This window comes from Ahaetulla prasina, chromosome 7, assembly GCF_028640845.1.
Source record: "Ahaetulla prasina isolate Xishuangbanna chromosome 7, ASM2864084v1, whole genome shotgun sequence".
NCBI lineage: Eukaryota > Metazoa > Chordata > Lepidosauria > Squamata > Colubridae > Ahaetulla > Ahaetulla prasina.
The window spans coordinates 95,964,215-95,985,767 of NC_080545.1; the positions used below are offsets into that span (position 1 = coordinate 95,964,215).

General features: G+C 45.5%; 2 protein-coding genes across 5 annotated transcripts in view; one reads left to right on the plus strand and one right to left on the minus strand.

Moving 5' to 3' along the window:
* ITIH5 (inter-alpha-trypsin inhibitor heavy chain 5) overlaps positions 1-3,749 on the plus strand; it is a 58,348-nt gene extending 54,599 nt beyond the window's left edge. For all 4 annotated transcript variants that reach the window (XM_058190832.1, XM_058190831.1, XM_058190833.1 and 1 more), the window contains one exon: positions 1,937-3,749. In XM_058190832.1, the coding sequence (XP_058046815.1) occupies positions 1,937-2,235 (299 nt within the window). In that variant the 3' untranslated portion in view covers positions 2,236-3,749. The remainder of the gene's footprint in view (positions 1-1,936) is intronic.
* Positions 3,750-6,961: 3,212 nt separating this feature from the next.
* LOC131202595 (store-operated calcium entry regulator STIMATE-like) overlaps positions 6,962-21,553 on the minus strand; it is a 55,284-nt gene continuing 40,692 nt past the window's right edge. The window contains exons 5-8 of the mRNA XM_058191697.1: positions 19,570-19,682; positions 17,836-17,919; positions 12,190-12,303; positions 6,962-8,592 (exon numbers count right to left, since the gene is read on the minus strand). Of these exons, the coding sequence (XP_058047680.1) occupies positions 8,494-8,592; positions 12,190-12,303; positions 17,836-17,919; positions 19,570-19,682 (410 nt within the window). The 3' untranslated portion in view covers positions 6,962-8,493. The remainder of the gene's footprint in view (positions 8,593-12,189; positions 12,304-17,835; positions 17,920-19,569; positions 19,683-21,553) is intronic.

Below are 21,553 nucleotides of genomic sequence, written 5' to 3' on the forward strand. Positions count from 1 at the left end.
ACAGTTTGACCCCCTCTTCTTTGTGGCAGCCCCTCAAATACTAGAAAATCACCCCTAGTCTTTCTTTTCATCAGAATAAACCTACCCAATTCCCACAAGAGTTCTTCATACATTTGTCTCCAGCCCTCTAATCATCTCAGTTGCTCTTCTTTTCAAATCGCCATTTTCAATATTTCTTTTTTTTTCTTTCCTTTTTTTTAAGGCTTTTTTTATTTTATAGACAAACCTACATTTAAAACATCAGCAATTCCTTCCGTGTGGCATCTCGGTGTTTTCTTCCTGGCTCCATCTTTTTATTGTTTCTTCTTTCTTCCCTTCAATCTAAACTGTTACCATTTTTCCACACATACGTTATTCTCATTTTCTTACATAATTATCCACAAAATGACAAAATTAGTAGACCAGAGGAATGCTGTCGATATAATTTACTTGGACTTCAGTAAAGCATTTGATAAAGTAGACCATAACCTACTACTAGATAAAGTAGAAAAATGTGGGTTAGACAGCACCACCACCAGATGGATTCGTAACTGGCTGACCAACCGCACTCAACGTGTAGTCCTCAACGGAACTACATCCACATGGAGGGAAGTATGCAGTGGAGTACCCCAAGGCTCTGTTTTAGGCCCAGTACTCTTCAACATCTTCATCAATGACTTGAACGAGGGGATAGATGGGGAACTCATCAAATTTGCAGATGACACCAAGCTGGCAGGAATAGCCAACACTCCAGAAGATAGGCTCAAGTTACAGAAAGATCTTGACAGACTTGAACATTGGGCGCTATCTAACAAAATGAAATTCAACAGTGAAAAAAGTAAGGTTCTACATTTAGGCAAAAAACACAAAATGCACAGGTACTGTATATGTGGTACCTTGCTCAATAGTAGTAACTGTGAGAGGGATCTTGGAGTCCTAGTGGATGACCATTTAGATATGAGCCAGCAGTGTGTAGCAGCTGCTAAAAAAGCCAACACAGTTCTGGGCTGCATAAACAGAGGGATAGAATCAAGATCACGTGAAGTGTTAGTACCACTTTATAATGCCTTGGTAAGGCCACACTTGGAATATTGCATCCAGTTTTGGTCGCCACGATGTAAAAAAGATGTTGAGACTCTAGAAAGAGTGCAGAGAAGAGCAACAAAGATGATTAGGGGACTGGAGGCTAAAACATATGAAGAACGGTTGCAGGAACTGGGTATGTCTAGTAAAAAGAAGGACTAGGGGAGACATGATAGCAGTGTTCCAATATCTCAGGGGTTGCCACAAAGAAGAGGGAGTCGGGCTGTTCTCCAAAGCACCTGAGGGTAGAACAAGAAGCAATGGGTGGAAACTGATCAAAGAAAGAAGCAACTTAGAACTAAGGAGAAATTTCCTGACAGTTAGAACAATTAATAAGTGGAACGACTTGCCTGCAGAAGTTGTGAATGCTCCAACACTGGAAATTTTTAAGAAAATGTTGGATAACCATCTGACTGAGATGGTGTAGGGTTTCCTGCCTGGGCAGGGGGTTGGACTAGAAGGCCTCCAAGGTCCCTTCCAACTCTGTTGTTATATTAAATATATCCACTGCTTATCTGCACCTTTCTTCTAACCAATGGTAAAATTTATCCCATATCTTAAAATATTCTGAATCCTCTCTTTCTTTGATCCTCAAAGTTAAACTGTTCATTTTTCCACAGATTTCTTCTTTCTTAGCCATTTTCTGAATAATAGCAGAAGAAGCCAGTTTCACCTAACATTCGTGTGATTCACTTAGCAACGCAGTGATTCGCTTAACAACATAGCATAAAACGTCATAAAATTGGGCTAAACTAAACTATTGCCTTGCTTAGCAACGGAAATCCTGGTCCCAGTTTAGTCATAAGCTGAGAGCTACCCGGAGCCTCATTAATTCACTTGATTACAAATCCCCCTTTTTTTTTTAATTTTGCAGGCCAATTCTTGCACCAAGACGTTCAGCTGTTGACTGAGCCCTTCTCAGAAAAGTGTAGCCCGGACGACTGCCAGGAAATCAAGTCTGGGAACTCGAACTCGGAGCACGCCCTCAAGTTGAAAGGGCGCTTGGTGCCCGTGGTGTGGAAGCAGAGAAAGATCTACAATGGCAAACAGGAAGTGGATTGCTGGTTTGCCAAACACAACGCCGAGAAACTAATCGATGGGGACTACCAAGACTACTTGGCCTCTCATCCCTTTGACACAGGGACTAGCAACTTGGTGGAAAACAGACTTTGAAGAGAGGAGAAAGTCCCTTGCTCTCCTCCGAGAAGAATTTGTTCTTGCTCTCAAGGGAACTTTTGCGTTTTAATTAGGCTTCGTTGTGCTGAAGGAACACACTTTAATACAGGTAGTCCTCGACTTACGACCATAATTGAGCCCAAATCTCTGTCGTTAAGGGATTTTTGCCTTGTTTTATCACCTTTCTTGCCACAGTTGTTAAATAAATCAGTGCAGTTGTTAAGTTACTAACACAGCCGTTAAGTGAATCTGGCTTCCCCATAAATTTTGCTTGCCAGAAGGTCTCAAAAGGGGATCACATGACTCCAGGACGCTGCCACCGTCGCAAATGCGAGTCGGTGTCCCAGGGTCTGCTTTTTTTGATCATGTGACCACGGGGGGATGCTGCAATGGTCGTCAGTGTGAAACACAGTCATAAGTCACTTTTTTCAGTCGTGCTGTAACTTCAAACCGGTCACTAAGTGAATCGTCGTAAGTGGAGGACTCCCTGCATTTCTCTTAGCCTCGACTTAACGACCACAATTGAGCTCAACATTTCCGTTGGTAATGAGAGTTAAATGAGTTTTAGCAAATTTTACCACCTGTCTTGCCGCAGTCGTTAAGTGATTCACTGCAGTTGTTAAATTAGTAACCCGGTTGTTAAGTGAATCCGGCTCCCACATTGATTTTGCTTGCCAGAAGCTCACAAAAGGGGATCATAATTAGCCCGGGAGTCAGCAACGGTCGTAAATATGACCCAGTTGCCAAGCGTCTGAATTTTGATCAGTTGATCGTGGGGATGCTTGCACAGGTCGTAACTACGAAAAACGGTCATAAAACCACATTTTTTCAGTGCCGTCGTAACTTTGAACGGTCACTAAACGAACTGTTGAAAGTCAAGGACCACCTGTAGTTCTTCATTTGTAAGCAGCTGCTTGATGTTTGGTTAACCAAGGACTTCATCGTAAGCGGCTGTAGCAAAATCTAATGTCTGATTATTATCTAGTTAAGAAATTGTTCTTGAAAAGTCACTCCTCAGTTGGAACAGCTTCGTAAAAGTTGCACACAACCGTTTTTTATTTTATTTTTTTTGTATTTGCACTGTTTGTGTAGTGTGCGAGCGAGTGCTCCCAGCAGGTGGGAAATTATGCTCAGATATTAAATGGCAATCAAACAATGAAGCCATTTTAATTTCAATTGAGACCGTTAAGAATGTAAATATCTCCTCTGTTTGTACTGTAAATACTGTTGTACTGTAAATTTGCTAAGCAGTGTTGGAATCGGGGCAACAAGCTTGTGTTTCCATTCGCGCAACCTGCTAAACTCGGTTAGCATTCTGTGGCTTAGCCTGTTATGCAAACTCAGTTACACAGCGCCTACGTTGTAATGTAACGCAGCTGGATGGGTATGGATGGATACCACACATACGCTCACAAATTTAACAGTTGGCAAAAAGTAGCTGCCTTAATATAGGAGGTAAAAAAATTTAAAATAGGGTGGTATTTTAAAAATAAAAATAGGATTTCTTTTTATATCGATGACATTCGTAGAGTTTTCTGACCATTAGGGAATGCATTTATCAACAGGAGATGCAGAAATTGCAAAACTGCAGATATAGTCAAAGATAATTTCCAACTGACGGTAGCTATTCACAAAAAAAATTGCATGTGATAAAGACATTGGTTAATAGTTGAAGCCACTAGCACTGATTTGGGGTGAAGTGAAGCTTTAATTAATTAACGTTTAGTTTGCCACAATATAAAAAAGATGTTGAGATACTTGGAAGAGTGTGGAGAAGAGCAACAAAGATGATTAGGGGACTGGAGGCTAAAACATATGAAGAATGGTTGCAGGAACTGGGTATGTCTAGTTTGATGAAAAGAAGGTCTAAGGGAGACATGATAGCTGTGTTCCAATATCTCAGGGGTTGCCACAAAGAAGAGGGAGTCAAGCTATTCTTCCAAAGCATTAGAAGGCAGGACAAGAAGCAATGGATGGAAACTAATCAAGGAGAGAAGCAACCTGGAATTAAGGTAAAAATTCCTGATAATTAAAATAATCAGTGGAACAGCTTGTCTCCAAAATGGGAGGCTTTTAAAAAGAGACTGGACACCCATTTGTCTGAAATGGAATAGGGTTTCCTGCTTGAGAAGGGGGTTGGACTAGAAGACCTCTAAGGTCCTTTCCAACTCTGTTATTTTGTGATCCCTGTTTATATCTTAAAAGCCACCTGGATCTACATCCTGTGTTTAGCATGTAATAACAACTCTATGGTACCACTTAGAATAAGGTCGCATCTCACAATTCTACCTTGATGAACGTATCTTTTCTTTTATGTACACTGAGAGCATATGCACCAAGACAAATTCCTTGTGTGTCCAATCACACTTGGCCAATAAAAAATTCTATTCTATTCTATTCTTCTAATGCAACTGTTCTCAGTTAATCGCTTCCAAAGTGGATGCCAAATTTCCTTTGTTTGTTATTACTTTTGAAAGAATCCGAATCTTGCAAACATGTCCAAGATTCTCATAAATACACACTATATATATCATCTTTCTAGAATTAGGCTACTAACGGAACCAAATTAGCCTCACTTCAGCTGTTCCACTCTTTTTCCATTCAAAGGTCACTTTTGTTTGAAACATGACAAAAGTCTAATCCAATATCAGCCAGACCGATGTTTCTCAACCTTAGCCATTTTAAGATGGGGGGGGGGGGTGGTCTTCAACTCCCAGAATCCCTCAACCATCATTGTTATCTTTTCTGTTTTTTTTCTAGAATCAGGGTCAGGAAAAAAAAATAGAAACATTCTGGAAGACATTTAAATGATTCACTTTTGCTGGGCTTTGGGGTTTTAACCTAATCTGGGGAAGGGAGGAAAGGAGTGCTGCTATTATGTATTACTAGATGAGTGGAGTGGAGTGGAAACCCTCCTCCCTTCTAGCACTGATGATGTTACCTAGTTGGGTAATGAAATGTTTGCAAAAAACCAAGCAAGCGCAGAGCGCACCAAGGGCCCCTCATTTCAACCCTGAGATAAAAATATTCAATAGAGATTAGATTAGATTAGGTTAGATTAGAGCAGGGTGGAGTGGAGTGGAGTAGAGTAGGATAGAGTAGCGTATAGAGTAGAGTAGAGTAGGATAGAGGAGAGGAGAGAGTAGAGTAAAGTAGGATAGAATAATGGAATGGAATGGAATGGAATGGAATGGAATGGAATGGAATGGAATGGAATGGATAGGACAGGACAGGACAGGACAGGACAGGACAGGACAGGACAGGACAGGACAGAATAAAGAACAGAGTAGAGTAGAGTAGAGTAGAGTAGAGTAGAGTAGAATAGAATAGAATAGAACAGAATGAAGAACAGAGTAGAGTAGAGTAAAGTAGGATAGAATAATGGAATGGAATGGAATGGAATGGAATGGAATGGAATGGAATGGAATGGAATGGAATGGATAGGACAGGACAGGACAAGACAAGACAAGACAGGACAGGACAGAACAGAACAGAACAGAATGAAGAATAGAATAGAATAGAACAGAACAGAACAGAACAGAATGAAGAACAGAGTAGAGTAGAGTAAGAGTAGAGTAGAGTAGAGTAGGAGTAGAGTAAAGTAGGATAGAATAATGGAATGGAATGGAATGGATAGGACAGGACAAGACTGGACAGGACAGGACAGGACAGGACAGGACATAATAGAACAGAACAGAACAGAATGAAGAGTAGAGTAGAGTAGAACAGAACAGAACAGAACAGAACAGAACAGAACAGTTCTATCATGGCCACCATCTTGACTTTTTTGACCGCTCCAGAGGTGCTTGGAGCGCAAATAGAATAGAAAGCAGACTGGAACAGCAGCCAAAGAAACCATGTCATAAAGATTAGAGAGAAGTATTTGAAAAGCCCAGGAAGAATTTGAAGTCTGCCACTCCCTTGCTTGCCTCTTTAGAAAAAACAAACACAGTTAATGTATTTTTAAAAAATAATTTATGTCTCGGCTTCCTGTTTAAACTAAAAGGGGGGGGGGGAACCCACGCAGAGCAATTTAGCTCAAAGATCAAACGAAACCTCGCCAAGCAAACAAGCGGTAATGAGGCGAAAGAAATGCTCATTTAAACAACAGCTGTTTTCCAAGGCCGAAAGGATGAGCTGAAGAACAACTCCACAAGAAGCGGCTGCGGCTGCGGGTTCAAGAAAGGCAACCAATGGCACATGTCAATAAAAGAGCTCTTGGTTATTAAGGGGGCCAACTCACAAACCCAGTAATTTTAATATCCACCCTAAAAAAGCCAAAACGCGTGCTGCGGGGAAGGATAACTTTGTAAAAAGGTTTGCCTCTTCCTTTTTGCTCATTACAGAGGCTGAGAAAGAGAATTTATTTAAAAAAAAACAAAAAACGTACAAATCTGGATTTTGTAATTTTCCTTGGAGCAGGGGTGAAATCCAGGTTCCTCTTCCTCCTCCTCCTCCTTCTTCCACGCCCCCTCCTCTCCTCCTCTTCCTTCTCCTCCTCCTTTTTTTCTCTTCCTCTTCCTCCTCCCTCCCCTCCGCCTTCTTCTTCCTCCTCCCCTCCTCCTCCTCCCTCTCCTCCTCTTCCTTCTTCCCCCTCCCCCCCTCTCCTCTTCCTTCTCCTTCTCCTTCTTCCACGCCCCCTCCTCTCCTCCTCTTCCTCCTCCTCCTCCTTTTTTTCTCTTCCTCTTCCTCCTCCCCTCCTCCTCCTCCGGTAGTGGAAATTTTGAGCAGTTCAGAGAACTGGCAAACACCATCTCCGGATGGCCCCAGAGTGGGATGGGAATGGAGATTTTGCAATATCCTTCCTTCAGGAGTGGGGAGGGAATGGAGATTTTGCAGTATCCTTCCCCTGCCATGCCCACCAAGCCACACCATGCCCACCAAGCCACGCCCATAGAACCGGTAGTAAAAATATGGCCTTGGAGCTATATAAAGTGATCACAAATCCCATTTTACAAATGAAGGCTCAAACTTAGCCCGGTGTTTCTTAAACTGAGCAACTTTGCAATGGATACGTTTCAAACTCTCAGAATTCCCCTGGCAGTATTGTCAAGCTATCAGCATTCTATACCCGGGGTGAAATGCTACCAGTTCGGGCGAATTGGTAGTAAAAAAAAAAAAGCTACCAGTTTGGGCGAACCACTAGTTAAAAAAAGCTACGATCCAACGATCAGCTGTGCCACCCGGTTTAGTTTTGCTAGAAAGCAGGAAATCCTGATCATCGGCAAAGCTGATCATCGGATCGTAGCTTTTTTAAACTACCGGTTCGACCGAACTGGTAGCTAACTACCAGTTTGATCAAATTGGTACCTTTTTTTAATGCGTAGTGCACATTTGGTGTGCATTGTACATGTGCACGCAGCATGTGTTTGGTGCTCATGTGTGTGCACAGGGCATGCTGGGCACACAGGGCACATGCACGGCCAGCGAATTGGTAGCAAACCGGTTCAGATTTCACCACTGTTCTATACTATAAAGCTCTAAAATAATTTTATAATTACTTTATAATTAGTTATATTAAAAATTATTATTATAATATAATTCCGTAGCCATTTGAATAGGAAATATTTATTATTCTTACAAAATGGGAGTAAAAAAAAAAAATTGAGTCAATATGGCCAAACAGTACTGCTTTTTTTTTAAATACAGTCTTTGTAACCAGATTCTATTTACAAGTGATTTGTGCTTTTGTGAGTTGTTCAGGTTTGCCCAAGGCAAATTCAATTTGATTCTCAGTTTTCCTTCCTTCCTTCCTTCCTTCCTTCCTTCCTTCCTTCCTTCCTTCCTTCCTTCCTTCCTTCCTTCCTTCCTTCCTCTCTTTGTTTCTTGTTAGCTTCCTTCCTTCCTCCCTCTCTCTCTTTCTCTCTTTCTCTCTGTTTCTTGTTTGCTTTCTTTCTTTCTTCCTTCCTTCCTTCCTTCCTTCCTTCCTTCCTTTCTTTCTCTTTCTTTCTTTCTCTTTCTTTCTTTTTTTGTTTTAAAAAAGTGCTACAATGTAGAATCAATCCGAAACTTTCGCCAACTGGCCAGCCAGAATAAACAGTTCATCTGGAATCAGCAGCACAATACACAACCAAAAAACCACAATCTTAAGCCCCTCAGACAACCCAGCGCCCTATTACAAAATGCGGCAGGCCACAGGGTCAGCCCACCTCAGGATATTTCACATTGTAAAGTCTCTCCAGTGTGGTCTCTAAAATGAAGTTTCTTTTGTTGCTGTTGTTGAGCTAGGAATTATTGAAGGGCCACTCAATAAACTCAGTTTTTTAAGCTTGGGCTCCCGCTTTGAGGAAGAGGCGCCAGGAGATCGACGTCACTCCTGGAACGGTCAAAATCCAAAGTGGGAGAAAGGAGGACCTGTGGAAGAAAGGGGAAAAAGCATTCAAAAATTAATTTTTTTTGAATTACGGGCTATTATTTATTTTCTTATCATTTGCCAATTAGAACTATTCACGAGCAAATAAGGGCAAGAAGGGGAAGAAGGACTTTTAAAGTTTCCTGACGAAGAGGGGGAAGAGCAGGAAACACAATCTCGATAGAGTTTTCCTGCTTAATTAACATAACATAACATAATAACAGAGTTGGAAGGGACCTTGGAGGTCTTCTAGTCCAACCCCCTGCCCAGGCAGGAAACCCTACACCATCTCAGACAAATGGTTGTCCAACATTTTCTTAAAAACTTCCCGCGTTGGAGCATCCACAACTTCTGGAGGCAAGTTCTTCCAATTATTGATTGTTCTAACTGTCAGGAAATTTCTCCTTAACTCTTAAGTTGCTTCTCTCCTTGATTAGTTTCCACCCTTCTTGTCTTGCCTTCAGGTGCTTTCGTGGGCGCACCATCATCACTGGAGCTTTTGAAGAAGAGATGGGACAGTCACTTGTCTGAAATGGTCCATGATGGTGTATCTATGGCATGCGTGCCACAGGTGGCACATGGGGCCGTCCCTGTGGGCACGCGAGCCGTTGCCATAGCTCAGCTCCAGCGCACATGTGCACGTTGGCCGGCTGATTTTTGGCTGGCCCCACTCACGACGCTCCTCCCCTCCCAGGAGTCTTCATGCTCCCAGGTAAGTACAGGGCTTGCGGTAAGTACAGGGCTCCCAGGTAAGTACAGGGCTCGCGGTAAGTACAGGGCTCGCGGTAAGTACAGGGCTCACGCGGAGGCTCTGGGAGGGTGTTTTTAGCCTCTGGAGGGCCTCCGGCAGGGGAGGATGTTTTCACCCTTCCCAGGCTCCAGGAAAGCCTCTGGAGCCTGGGGAGGGCGAAAAGAGGGCCTACCAGGCCCACAGGAAGTTGGGAAACAGGCCGTTTCCAGCCTCTGGAGGCTTCAAGGAGGCCTGCTAGGCCCAAAACGGGGTGCGGGGGGCCATGCGTGCATGCAGAGGGGGGGATTCCAAGCGGGGGGCAGGGCAGCACAGGGTGGGTTGTGCGCGCATGTGCAAGGGAGCATGGCGCATTGTATTATAGGTGTGGGCACGCATGCCTGTGTTATCGTGTGCACATGCTTTCGGCACCCAAGGAAAAAAAGGTTCACCACCACTGGTATACGTTCTCCTGCTTCAGCAGGGGGTTGGACTAGATGGCCTCCAAGATCCATCCCGTCCTGTCCCATCTGTTCTGTCCCCCCTTGCCTCCGTCCGAGCGATGACTTAATTAGCCGGCACTATCAGCTCTGGCAGCAAACTAGCGAGCGTCTGCCAAGTGTCTCTGTTATCTCCCTCGATGCCAATGAGTCAACAAACAGAACCTCAGCTCTTAGTTAAGCAGTTGATTTGCCTGCTATGAAGAGGCATATCAGCTCTCACTGCTTTTATATCCTGTGGGGTGTGGCTCCATGACTCAGCACTTCCTAGGCCTGCCCCACCCTTGCTTCTGTTATTCCTGCCTCTCCTGCCTATGAAACCTAGGGTCCAGCCAGGCCTGATTGCCATCAGCTGGGTCTGGAGGCAAGGCCTGGGGGGCGGGGAAGAGTCAGGGGACGGAGGCCTCGTTATCTCCTCCACCTGGCCTGCCTCTGGCTTCTGGAGCTGAGACAGGGAAGCCGGTGCTCCAGAGGTAAGTCCTGATGTGTCCTTCCCCCTCGCTTTCCAAGTCACTTTCTGGCAGGGGGCCCGGCTTGGGGGGCGCAGACACAACACCATCCCATCCCATCCCACCCCATCCTATCCCATTCCAATCCACTCCGCTCCACTCCACTCAGCATCCATTTCGTATCATAGTGACCAGAACGACACATTATTATTTCAAGTGGGTCCTCATTAGCTTGGTATAAAGCAGTATTATCACGTTTTAGAGGTTCCCCCCCCCCAAAAAAAAACAGACTGCTGGTCAGAAAAATGAAAATCAGGCTTGTCAGATGTCACATTTTTTCCATCCTGCTCTACGGAGTGGAGCGTTGGTCTTTGACAGAAAGTCACTTGAAGATACTGGAAGCATTTGAAATGTTACACATATTAAGTTGGGTGGACAAAAATCAGAAACAAGGTGATAAGCCGCCAGGGAAAGCCACGGGAAATCATCAAAACCATTAAAAAGCGAAAGTTAGACTATTTCGGACATGTGATGCGACACCCGGAAAAATAGGGCGTACTTCACTTAATCCTCCAGGGAAAGATTGAAACCAAATGAGGTCCAGGCAGAAGAAGAAGATCATGGCTTCAAAATCTAAGGGACTGGTTTGGACAAAACTCAGCAGCACTTTTTCATGTGGCTGCTGATGAAAATAGGCTCGCCAACATGATAGCCAAAGTCTGATGATGGATAGAGGAGGAGGAGAAAAAGGAGGAGGAAGAGGAGGAGGAAGAGGAGGAGGAGGAGAAAAAGGAGGAGGAGGAGGAGGAGGAGGAGGAAGAGGAGGAGGAGGAGGAGAGGAGAAAAAGGAGGAGGAGGAGGAGGAGGAGGAGGAGGAGGAGGAGGAGGAGAGGAGAAAAGGAGGAGGAGGAGGAGGAGGAGGAGGAGGAGAAAGGAGGAGGAGGAGAAGGAGGAAGAGGAAGAGGAGGAGGAGGAGGAGGAGGAGGAGGAGGAGAAGGAGAAGGAGATGGAGATGGAGAAGGAGGAGGAGGAGGAGGAGGAGGTGGAGGAGAAGAAAGAAGAGGAGGAGAAGGAGGAGGAGTTGGAGGAGGAGAAGGAGGAGGAGGAGGAGGAGGAGGAGAAGGAGAAGAAAGAAGAGGAGGAGAAGGAGGAGGAGGTGGAGGAGGAGAAGGAGGAGGAGGAGACTGGACACAGAGGGTGAGCCAGTTGCACCTTTGATCCCTGCACCAATAAACTATCTCCAGACCAAATTTCGCCCTTTGGCACAGACAGCACATCTGCAAACAGAGACGGCCAGATGCTGAGCACACAATCCTTTGTGTGCATCAACAGAGAACAAAGGCTGGCTGGAAAAAAAAAAACGAGGCAGTTTATTTCCCCCCCCTTTGAACCTACGAGGATATCTCACATAGAGGAGGGCTGCTTTTTGCTGAGTTTGGGGCTTTCCTGCGAATAATTATTGGCCGTTTTCTGCGCCAAGCCTAGCGAATGTGCATTGATATTTTTTTTCCCCTCCGTCCCCTGAACGCACATTTTTGCTCACTGCGATATCGGCCTGCCTCAAGTTCTCTCCCCTGCTGCAACGGTGCTTTGGCGTGGAAATATTCATCAGTGGAGTTTGATGGCAGGTCGTTTGAAAACTGGGGATTAGTTTATCTCCACTTTAAGGGGGAAAGGAATGCTTGTGTGATTGCACACACGCACACCAACGCAAACACAGACCTCACGTGCCGCAGGCCAAGTCGAACAGCCGCTTTCTCAAGACCGCCGGCGTTTAGTTTCCTAAAATAGACAACTCTGTGGAAAGATGCTTCCGCGAGGAGCAATCACCAAAGGGACCCTTCAAAGCTCAGCGTGCAACCGGCCCATTTTTTATTTTTTTGTTTGTTTCTCTCCTGCCAACAGACCTGATTCTTCTCTTACCTGGACGTCGTCATCTTTCAAAGCTTCAGGATATTCCCCCACGCTGACTTCCAGCTTTTCCTTCCCCTTGTGTTTTTTCATCGTCAAGCTGTCCACAACCCAGAACATAACAGCCTAAAAAGGAGATGGAGGGGGGGAAAAGGGTGGAAAAATATATGCTTGTACAGGTAGACCAGTGCGTCTCTCAACCTTAGCCACTTTTTAAGATGGGTGTGTCAATCCTGAAGCTGACCTGATGGAAGCCATCTTGGAAGCTTGTTGTGCCTCGTCCTCCCTCCTCTCCTCAGCCGGGCCCCTCCTGTCTACACCCGGGCCTGTTATCAGACTCCGAGTCTGATAATGAAGATGAACGGCCTGTCATGCCTCCAGCCCCCGGCCCTGGCCCCATGCCCGGAGAGGATTCCAGGAATGAACAAACAAACCTGATAAACCTCACTCCTACAGCATGTGAGCAGGAAGCCAGCCACGTGCTGGAATTACTGACAGCAGATCCAGCTGAAGAGAATTCAAAGTGGGAGGATCCTCGCTTCCGGAGATCTGAGAGGCGACGCCAGCAGAAGGAAGGGAGGGGCAGGCCTGGATAAATGCTGAGTCATGGAGCCACACCCCACAGCCTATATAAAGGACCTGCTTGTGGCATTCCAACCTAGAGTCAAGCAAAGTCTCATCTAGTTTGCTGATATAGGACTCTATCGCTGAAGTCACAACTTGGACTCCTGCCTGCCCTGATAAACCTTGAAGGAATTTGACAAGCTGCAGAGGCTTCATTGCCACGTTTGATACGGACTTCCTTGACCCGGTCGTTGGAGGGGGAGGGGGATACGACAAAGCTTCAGTGTTGTTGCCACCCTGGAGCTTAGGGATCAGGAGGGGGGATTTTAGGTAGCTGGGATTTGATAGCCAAAATAAAATACTGTATTCTTCGGACTATAAGACGCACTGGAGTGTAAGACGCACCAAGATTTTGAAGAGGTAAACAAGACAAAAAAAAAAGTTTTTGCCCTCCCCAGCCACCAGGAGCGCTCTGCAGGCCTCCCAAACCTTCTGTGCATCCCGTTTTTGCAAAAAATGGGCCCATTTTTCAGAAAAATGGGGCCTGCAGAGAGTTTGGGAGGCCTGCAGTGTGCTCCTGGGGCTGGGAGGCAAAACGCGACACATGGGGAGTTTGGGAGGCCAAAAACGGGGCCTGCAAAGGGTTTGGGAGGCCTGCAGTGTGCCCCTGGGGGCTGAGAAGGACAAAAACACAGCCGTTTTCACAAAAAATGGGCCCGTTTTTGGCCTCCCAAACCCCCCATGCATCACGTTTTTGCCCTCCCCAGCCCCCAGGAGTGCTCTGCAGGCCTTCCAAACCCTCTGCATGCCCCGTTTTTGCAAAAAAAAAGGCTCTGTTTTTGGCGAAAACAGAAAACGGGGCGGGGTTTCAGGAGGCCAAAACGGGCTGTATTCAGTGTATAAGACACACCAACATTTACACCCTCTTTTAGAGGGGGGGGGGGAAAGTGCATCTTATACTCCAAAAAGTACGGTACTTTTTCTTTGGAACCAAGGACATTCTCACACCTGCCCGAGGAAGGCGGAGTGATGTCACCAGGCAACCAGACAGTGCCGTGATTGGACCATGTGACTGCTTGTTTGGGGAAAGGGGAAGAAACTTTTATTTTTAATTAGGTGAAAACTGCAAGAACCTTCAGAGTCGGTTTTCACCAGATCTGTGCCAATACGATATATCCAATAAAGCTATTCTTTGAGGAATCTACCTGCCTCAGAGTTCTGCCTTCTATGAATCTGTTACTTGAAACCCTCACATTGTGGACTTCAACTCCCAGAATTCACCAGGCAGGAAGACTTCAGCAACTTTAAGATGGGTAGACTTCAACTCCCAGAATTCCCCAGCCAGCCATGCTTTTTGAAGCAAGATATAAACCTACAGGCAGACCTGGTCTTACCACCTTTCGTTTAGTGACCATTCAAAGTTACAATGGCACTGAAAGGGAAGAAGGGACTTACGACCATTTTTCACACTTACGACCACTGCAGCATCCCCATGCTCACGGAATTAAAATTCAAGCCCTTGGCAACTAATTCGTATTTAGGACGGTTATAGTGTCCTGGGGTCACGTGATCCCCTTTTGTTAACTTAACAGCCGTGTTGTCAACTTAACAACTGCATTGATTCGCTTAACAACTGTGGCAAGAAAGGTTGTAAAATCGGGCAAAATTCACTTAACCACTGTGTCTTGCTTAGCAACTGAAATTTTGGTCATAAGTCGAGAACTACCTGTTTTTTAAAGAGACACAAATACACACCAATGGGGTCTCTATATTTTACAGACATTGGCAGACTTATAGTAGTTGGGATCACTGATTCTTTTAATGGTTTGCTTTCATTCTGGTGGGTTAGCAAGATTTGGGCTTTTGTAGCTTTTACGTTATACATAACCTAAGAGCAGCTACCACCTGCCTACAGTAATGTTAGGTGCCCGGCAGTGGTAAAATCCATGTTTTTTTACTACCGGTTCTGTGGGCGTGGCTCAGTGGGCATGGCAGGGGAAGGATACTGCAAAATCCCCATTCCCTCCCCACTCCTGGGGGAAGGATACTGCAAAATCCCCATTCCCTCCCCACTCTGGGGCCAGCCAGAGCTGGCATTTGCTGGTTCTCCGAACTACTCAAAATTTCCGCTACCGGTTCTCTGAACTACTCAAAATTTCTGCTACCGGTTCTCTGAACTACTCAAAATTTCTGCTACCGGTTCTCTGAACTACTCAAAATTTCTGCTACTGGTTCTCCAGAACCTGTCAGAACCTGCTGGATTTTACCCCGGTGCCCGGTCGTAGTTTCTGGCAGCTTAATTTTATTTTATTTTTTTGTTTTATTCTGACTGGTTGAACATCTGATTAACAGAAGCTCCACCAACATTTTCTGTTTCCATTCTTAATGTAATTTGTGTCTTGACAGAACAAACTAGGGTGTCGGCTTCCTGTTATTTTAATAATAAAATTGTCAATTTCCTGTCGAATAATCTGACACAATTTTATACTGTATTGTTGGATGGGGGGAAAAAGTCACCAACTTTTCCATAGGAGCTTGTGGTTCTCTTATTCAAACTTTCATATTCATAATCTTGCAAGCATTCCTGACCGGAGAATTCTGGGAGTTGAAGTCCACACATGCTGGGTGGGGAATTCTGGGACTTGAAACACTTCTTAAATTTCCCAAGATTGAAAAACTCTGCTTTAAACAATTTCTGACAACCTGTTTCACTCACCTGTCCCATGCCAGTTTGGGCTAGTGGTTAAGGTGCCAGGCTAGAAAATGAGGGACTGTGAGTTCTAGTCCCACTTGAAGCATCAAAGCCGACTGGGTGACTTTGAGCCAATTCCTAGGAGAAGGAGAGTTCTAGGCCCACCTGAGCCATGAAAGCCAGCTGGGTGACTTTGGACTAGTCAGTAGGAGACTGTGAGTTCTAGTTCCACTTTAGCCATGAAAGCCAGCTGGGTGACCATGGGCCAATCACCAGGAGATGGTGAATTCTAGTCCCACTTTAGCCATGAAAGCCAGCTGAGTGACCATGGGCCAATCACCAGACGGTGAATTCTAGTCCCACTTTAGTCATGAAAGCCAGCTGGGTGACCATGGGCCAATCACCAGGAGACGGTGAATTCTACTCCCATTTTAGCCACGAAACCCAGCTGGATGACCATGAGCCAATCACCAGGAGACGGTGAATTCTCGTCCCACTTTAGCCACGAAAGCCAGCTGGGTGACCATGGGCCAATCACCAGGAGACGGTGAATTCTAGTTCCACTTTAGCCATGAAAGCCAGCTGGGTGACCATGAGCCAATCACCAGGAGACGGTGAATTCTAGTCCCACTTTAGCCATGAAAGCCAGCTGGATGACCATGAGCCAATCACCAGGAGACGGTGAATTCTAGTCCCACTTTAGCCATGAAAGCCAGCTGGGTGACCATGGGCCAATCACCAGGAGACGGTGAATTCTAGTCCTACTTTAGCCATGAAAGCCAGCTGGGTGACCATGGGCCAATCACCAGGAGACGGTGAATTCTAGTCCCACTTTAGCCATGAAAGCCAGCTGGGTGACCATGGGCCAATCATCAGGAGACAGTGAATTCTAGTCTCCCCTTAGGCATGAAAGCCAACTGGATGACTTTTGGCCAGTCTTTCTCTCTCAGTCCAACCTTCTTGACCTGGTGGTTGTTGTTGTTGTTGGGAAAACAGGACGAAAAATAAGTTGTGTCGAATACGTTCGTCACCTTGAACTATTTTTTTTTAAATAAAAAGTTTTTTTTATTTTTATTTCTCATAAACATACATAAATCTACTATCTCTTAGCCATTATTAATCATACATATTATAGGAACGATTTGTAAAACTAGTAAAGACGGGATACAAATAAATAATCAAATAATAAAACGATGTATGTTTTGTCTTCCCCATTCTATTTGCTGCTAGGACTGTTTTCTGTCCCTTCCTTTTTCTAATCTTGGGGTGTCAAAGCTCGATTTCATTGAGGGCCGCGTCAGGGTTGTGTTTGACCTCAGGGGGAAGGGGCATGTCCAGGTGGACCTGTCTAGGTGGGCGTGGCCACCTAGGTGGGCATGGCGTGGGCCCTTAGGTAAGCATGGCGTGGCCCCTTAGGTGGGCGTGGCATGGCCACCTAGATGGGCGTGACCACCACTTGACGTCACTGGGTGTCGAGGGCACCTGTGGTGGCCCAGGTGGGGCTGGTAGGATTCACTTTTCCTAGCAGTTTGTTTTGCCAGTGAAAATGGAGCTTGAGGGTCACCATGCGGGCCCCTCAGACTCCGTTTTCGCCAGATCTAAGCACCCCGTGGGTGGGATCCTCCATCCGGGCCTTGAGTTTGACACTCCTGTTCTAATCGGTACTGTTCTGTCCCCCTCACCTCAGTCTGAGCGATGACTTAATTAGCCGGCACTATCAGCTCTGGCAGCAAACTAGCGAGCGGACGAGGCACAACAGTCTGCCAAGTGTCTCTGTTATCTCTCTTGATGAGTCAACCAGGAACAAACAGTACTTCAGCTCTTGTTAAGCAGTTGATTTGCCTGCTATGAAGAGGCATAGCAGCCCTTGCTGCTTTTATATCCTGTGGGGTGTGGCTCCATGACTCAGCACTTCCTAGGCCTGCCCCACCCCTGCTTCTGTTGTTCCCTCTTCTCCTGCCTACAAAACCTAGGGTCCAGCCAGGCCTGATTGCCAGGTCTGGAGGCATGGCCTGGGGGGGGGAAGAGTCAGGGGACGGAGGCCTCGTTATCTCCTCCACCTGACCTGCCTCTGGCTCCTGGAGCTGAGCCAGGGAAGCCAGTGCTCCCGAGGTAAGCCCTGATGGCCCTTCCCCCTCATTTTCCAAGTCACTTTCTGGCAGGGGGCCTGGTTCGCGGGGGGGGCAGACACAATAGGTACACTGTGCAGAAGTGCCGCTGAATCGGATGGCCGTATGCCTCTAAATTATCTATAAAGGAGTCATGTTTTCCAAGGCAAAAATTTTCGGTCCCTTGTGACTGTCGGAGGACAAATGGAAAATCCCGCGTCCTTCTCTCTCTCTCTCCCCTTTTATCCGTTCCCTGGATGAAAGGATCATTTCCTGGCAAATCTTTTTACTCACGTTGACTATAAAAGGAACCACAAGAATCACCAAGACCAGCTCCAGCTGAGGAGAAGGGATGTAATCCAGAAGGGTTTCCTGAAGCTGAGAGAGAGAGAAAAAAAAAGAATCAGAATCCTTTTTCCAAAGAAGAAATCCGGTTTGGGCTCAGCAGAGCTGGGCCTGAATAATATTTGGGCAGGGGACCACCAGGAAATCACAGGGCAGTCAATTAGTTTGGGAAATTGGGAAAAAAAATAATGTGAGGGAAAGCAACGGCTAACCCCTTCCATAATTACAGACAGTCCTTGACTTACAACCAAGGGTGAAATTTACCTATCTTCCCAACCGGTTCAGAAGTGCACGGGCCACACACATGTATCACGAGCGCACACCGACCCTCTGCGCATGCGCAAACCCTTCTGCACATGCGCAGAGGGTAAAAATCAGGTTACTTCCTGGTAAAAACCAGGCAGTAACGATGACTGGATGGGTGGGTGGAGCCTTGTGCTGCTATCGTTACCGGTTCACGCGAACCGGTCCGAACTGGGAGCATTTCACCTCTACTTACAAGCTTTATTTTAGTGGCAGTTCGAAGTTACAAAGGTCCTATGTCCATTTTACACACTTAGAAACACTCCGACAGCCTTGGTTCTGTTGTGTTGTAGCACAGCAGGGTTTAGCCCATTAATCCGAATGACAGTTACTGCCTTGATTGCACACAACCAACCACAATTTTCTTTACATGAGCTGTAAATGAGATGGCTAGAGAAAAGAAGGACCAGAGGTGACATGATCGCAGTCTTCCAATATTTGAGAGGCTGCCCCAAAGAAGAGGAGGGCTCAAGAAGCAATGGATGGAAACCTATCAAGGAGAGAAGCAACCTAGAATTAAGGAGGAATTTTTTGAGAGTGAGAACAATCAGTGGAACAGCTTGCCACCAGACATTTTGGGAGCTTCATCACTGGAGGTTTTCGAGACTGGACACCCGCCTGTCTGAAATGGTATAGGGTCTCCTGCTTGAGCAAGGGGGTTGGAATAGAAGACGTCCAGGCAGGGGTGAAATCTAAAAATTTTCCCTACCGGTTCTGTGGGCTTGGCTAAATTGGTGGGCGTGGCTTGGTGGTCAGGTGACCTGGTGGGCGTGGCTTGGTGGTCAGGTGACTGAATGGGCACAGCCAATAATAATAAATAATAAAAATAATAAAGTATACAAAACTTGGGAGCACACTGGTCTACCTTCTTTAAAAATAGAGGCACCGGTCTACTAATTGCCTTTTTTGGGGAGGCACCGGTCTATCTTCTTTAAAAATAGAGGCACCGCTCTACTAGCCACCTACAGCGCTGACCAGCTGTAGTGCGGCCCTTTGAAGCGCCGGGGCAGTCATTTAAGGCAGTTTGCAGCTATATCACCACCGAGAGCTTCAGGGACAGAGAAGAGGAACAGCGAGGCATGGGCGGTGGGGGGAGAAGGGATTTTTGCTACCGGTTCTCCGAACTACCCGCCCCCATCGCTACCGGATCGCGCAATCCGGTCCGAACCGGGAGCATTTCACCCCTGCCTCCAGGGCCCCTCTCTAGCTCTATTCTGATTGATCAATCTTCTAGCTGTGCCAAAATATTGCCGAATATGCATCATTCTCCTTAACGCATTTCCTCAAAGGTGGCATTTGAATCCGTGCGCTAATTTGCCGCTTAAAAATCAATAACGTTTGTGAGTAACAGAAGATGTGAATCGGGTTCTTCTTCCTTACCTTCGTCCAACCGGGAATAAGTAAGACGAGACCGACTGCCGTTTTCTCAAAGATCATTATGAGCAAGTAGAGAAAACATTGGCCAATCCAAGCAGCTGCCTGGGGTGGATCCCCTAAATAAAGGAAACAAAACCAGAATTAAACTCAGGATTTATGCACCCACTATATTAAGAACTAGCTTCACAAGTCCATGCTTTCTTTCAACGCATGCCTCCAGGAGATTATAACATGGTACTACTACTTTGCTACAGGTAGGTCCTCGATTTACAACAGTTCATTGCGTGACCGAAGTTACACCATCGCTGAAAAAAGAGACTCGTGACCGTTTTTCACATCCCGATGGTTATGTGATCAACATTCGGACTAGGGGTGAAATGTAAAATTTGTTACTACCGGTTCTGTGGGCGTGGCTTGGTGGGGGGGGGTGTAATGTGACTGGGTGGGGGTGGCCAACTTTTTTTTTTTTTAACTTTTAAAAGCATTTTTTCTACAACCTCTTTGGCCGAAATGCTTTTAAAAGGCTGTGATGATCAGGCAACTCAGCTGGGATCGCCAGAGGACAAAAAGTTTTTAAAGGGTTCTGACGATTCCAGCTGAGTTGCCTGGTTGCCCGAATCTTTCAAAAGCATTTTTTTTTGCAACCTCTTCAGCCGAAGAGGTTGCAAAAAAAAAATGATTTTAAAAGGTTCTGGCGATCAGGCAACTCAGCTGGGATCACTAGAGGAGCCTTTTAAAAGCTTTTTTTAACAACCTCTTTGGCCGAAGAGGTTGTAGAAAAAATGCTTTAAAAAGCCTCTGACGATCCCAGTTGAGCCGTGCGATCATCAGAGTTTTGTTTTTTTTTTTAACTTTGAACAGCATTTTTTCGGCCGAAGAAAAAATGCTTTTAAAAGTTTAAAAAAAAAAAACCCTCTGATGATCGCACGGCTCAGCTGGGGTGGGGTTGGGCAGGGATTTTTTATACAGGTTCTCCGAACTACCCGCCGCCATTGCTACCGGATCAAACAATCCGGTCCGAACCGGGAGCATTTCACCCCTGATTCGGAATCTTGGCAACCGGCTCACATTTATGATGCTTGCTAGTGTCCCTCGGGGTCTTCGATTCCCTTTTGCGACCTTCTGACAAGCAATTTGCTATCAATACTCGTGATTTAGGATCTTGAGAATTTGGGGGACTGGGATGTGAAAGACAGAACTGGTCTCCCACCCTCCCCCCCGGTCTGAAGTCGAATGCAAGAATTCATGGTTCAGCTGGACGAGAGGAATTTGGCGAGGAGGAAGAATGTTATGGAAGAATCCATTGCTATGAGTTAACGATGGTTCTTTCCGAACTCAACTTTGGTGGAAAGAACCTTTCGACCTCTTTAGAAAAACTCCAGATGTTCTCTTTGGGGGAATACAGAAGAAGCCCTGATGTTTCCAAACATGACACGTGCAATTTTAGAGGCATCTCTCTGGCTTCTTCCATCACACCTCCGTCCAAAGATCTAATGTAGGAGTATTGGTGGAGCAGTCTGGAATCCGTCCAGAAAAATTCAATCTAGCTCTAGATAGAATAGAATAGAATTCTTTATTGACCAAGTGTGATTGGACACACAAGGAATTTGTCTTTGGTGCATATACTCTCAGGAATAGAATAGAATAGAATAGAATAGAATAGAATAGAATAGAATAGAATAGAATAGAATAGAATAGAATAGAATAGAATAATAATAATGGAATGGAATGGAATGGAATGGAATGGAATGGAATAGAATAGAATAGAATAGAATAGAATAGAATAGAATAGAATAGAATAGAATAGAATAGAATAGAATTCTTTATTGGCCAAGTGGGATTGGACACACAAGGAATTTGTCTTTGGTTCATATACTCTCAGGAAGGAATAGAATAGAATAGAATAGAATAGAATAGAATAGAATAGAATAGAATAGAATAGAATAGAATAGAATAGAATAGAATAGAATAATGGAATGGAATGGAA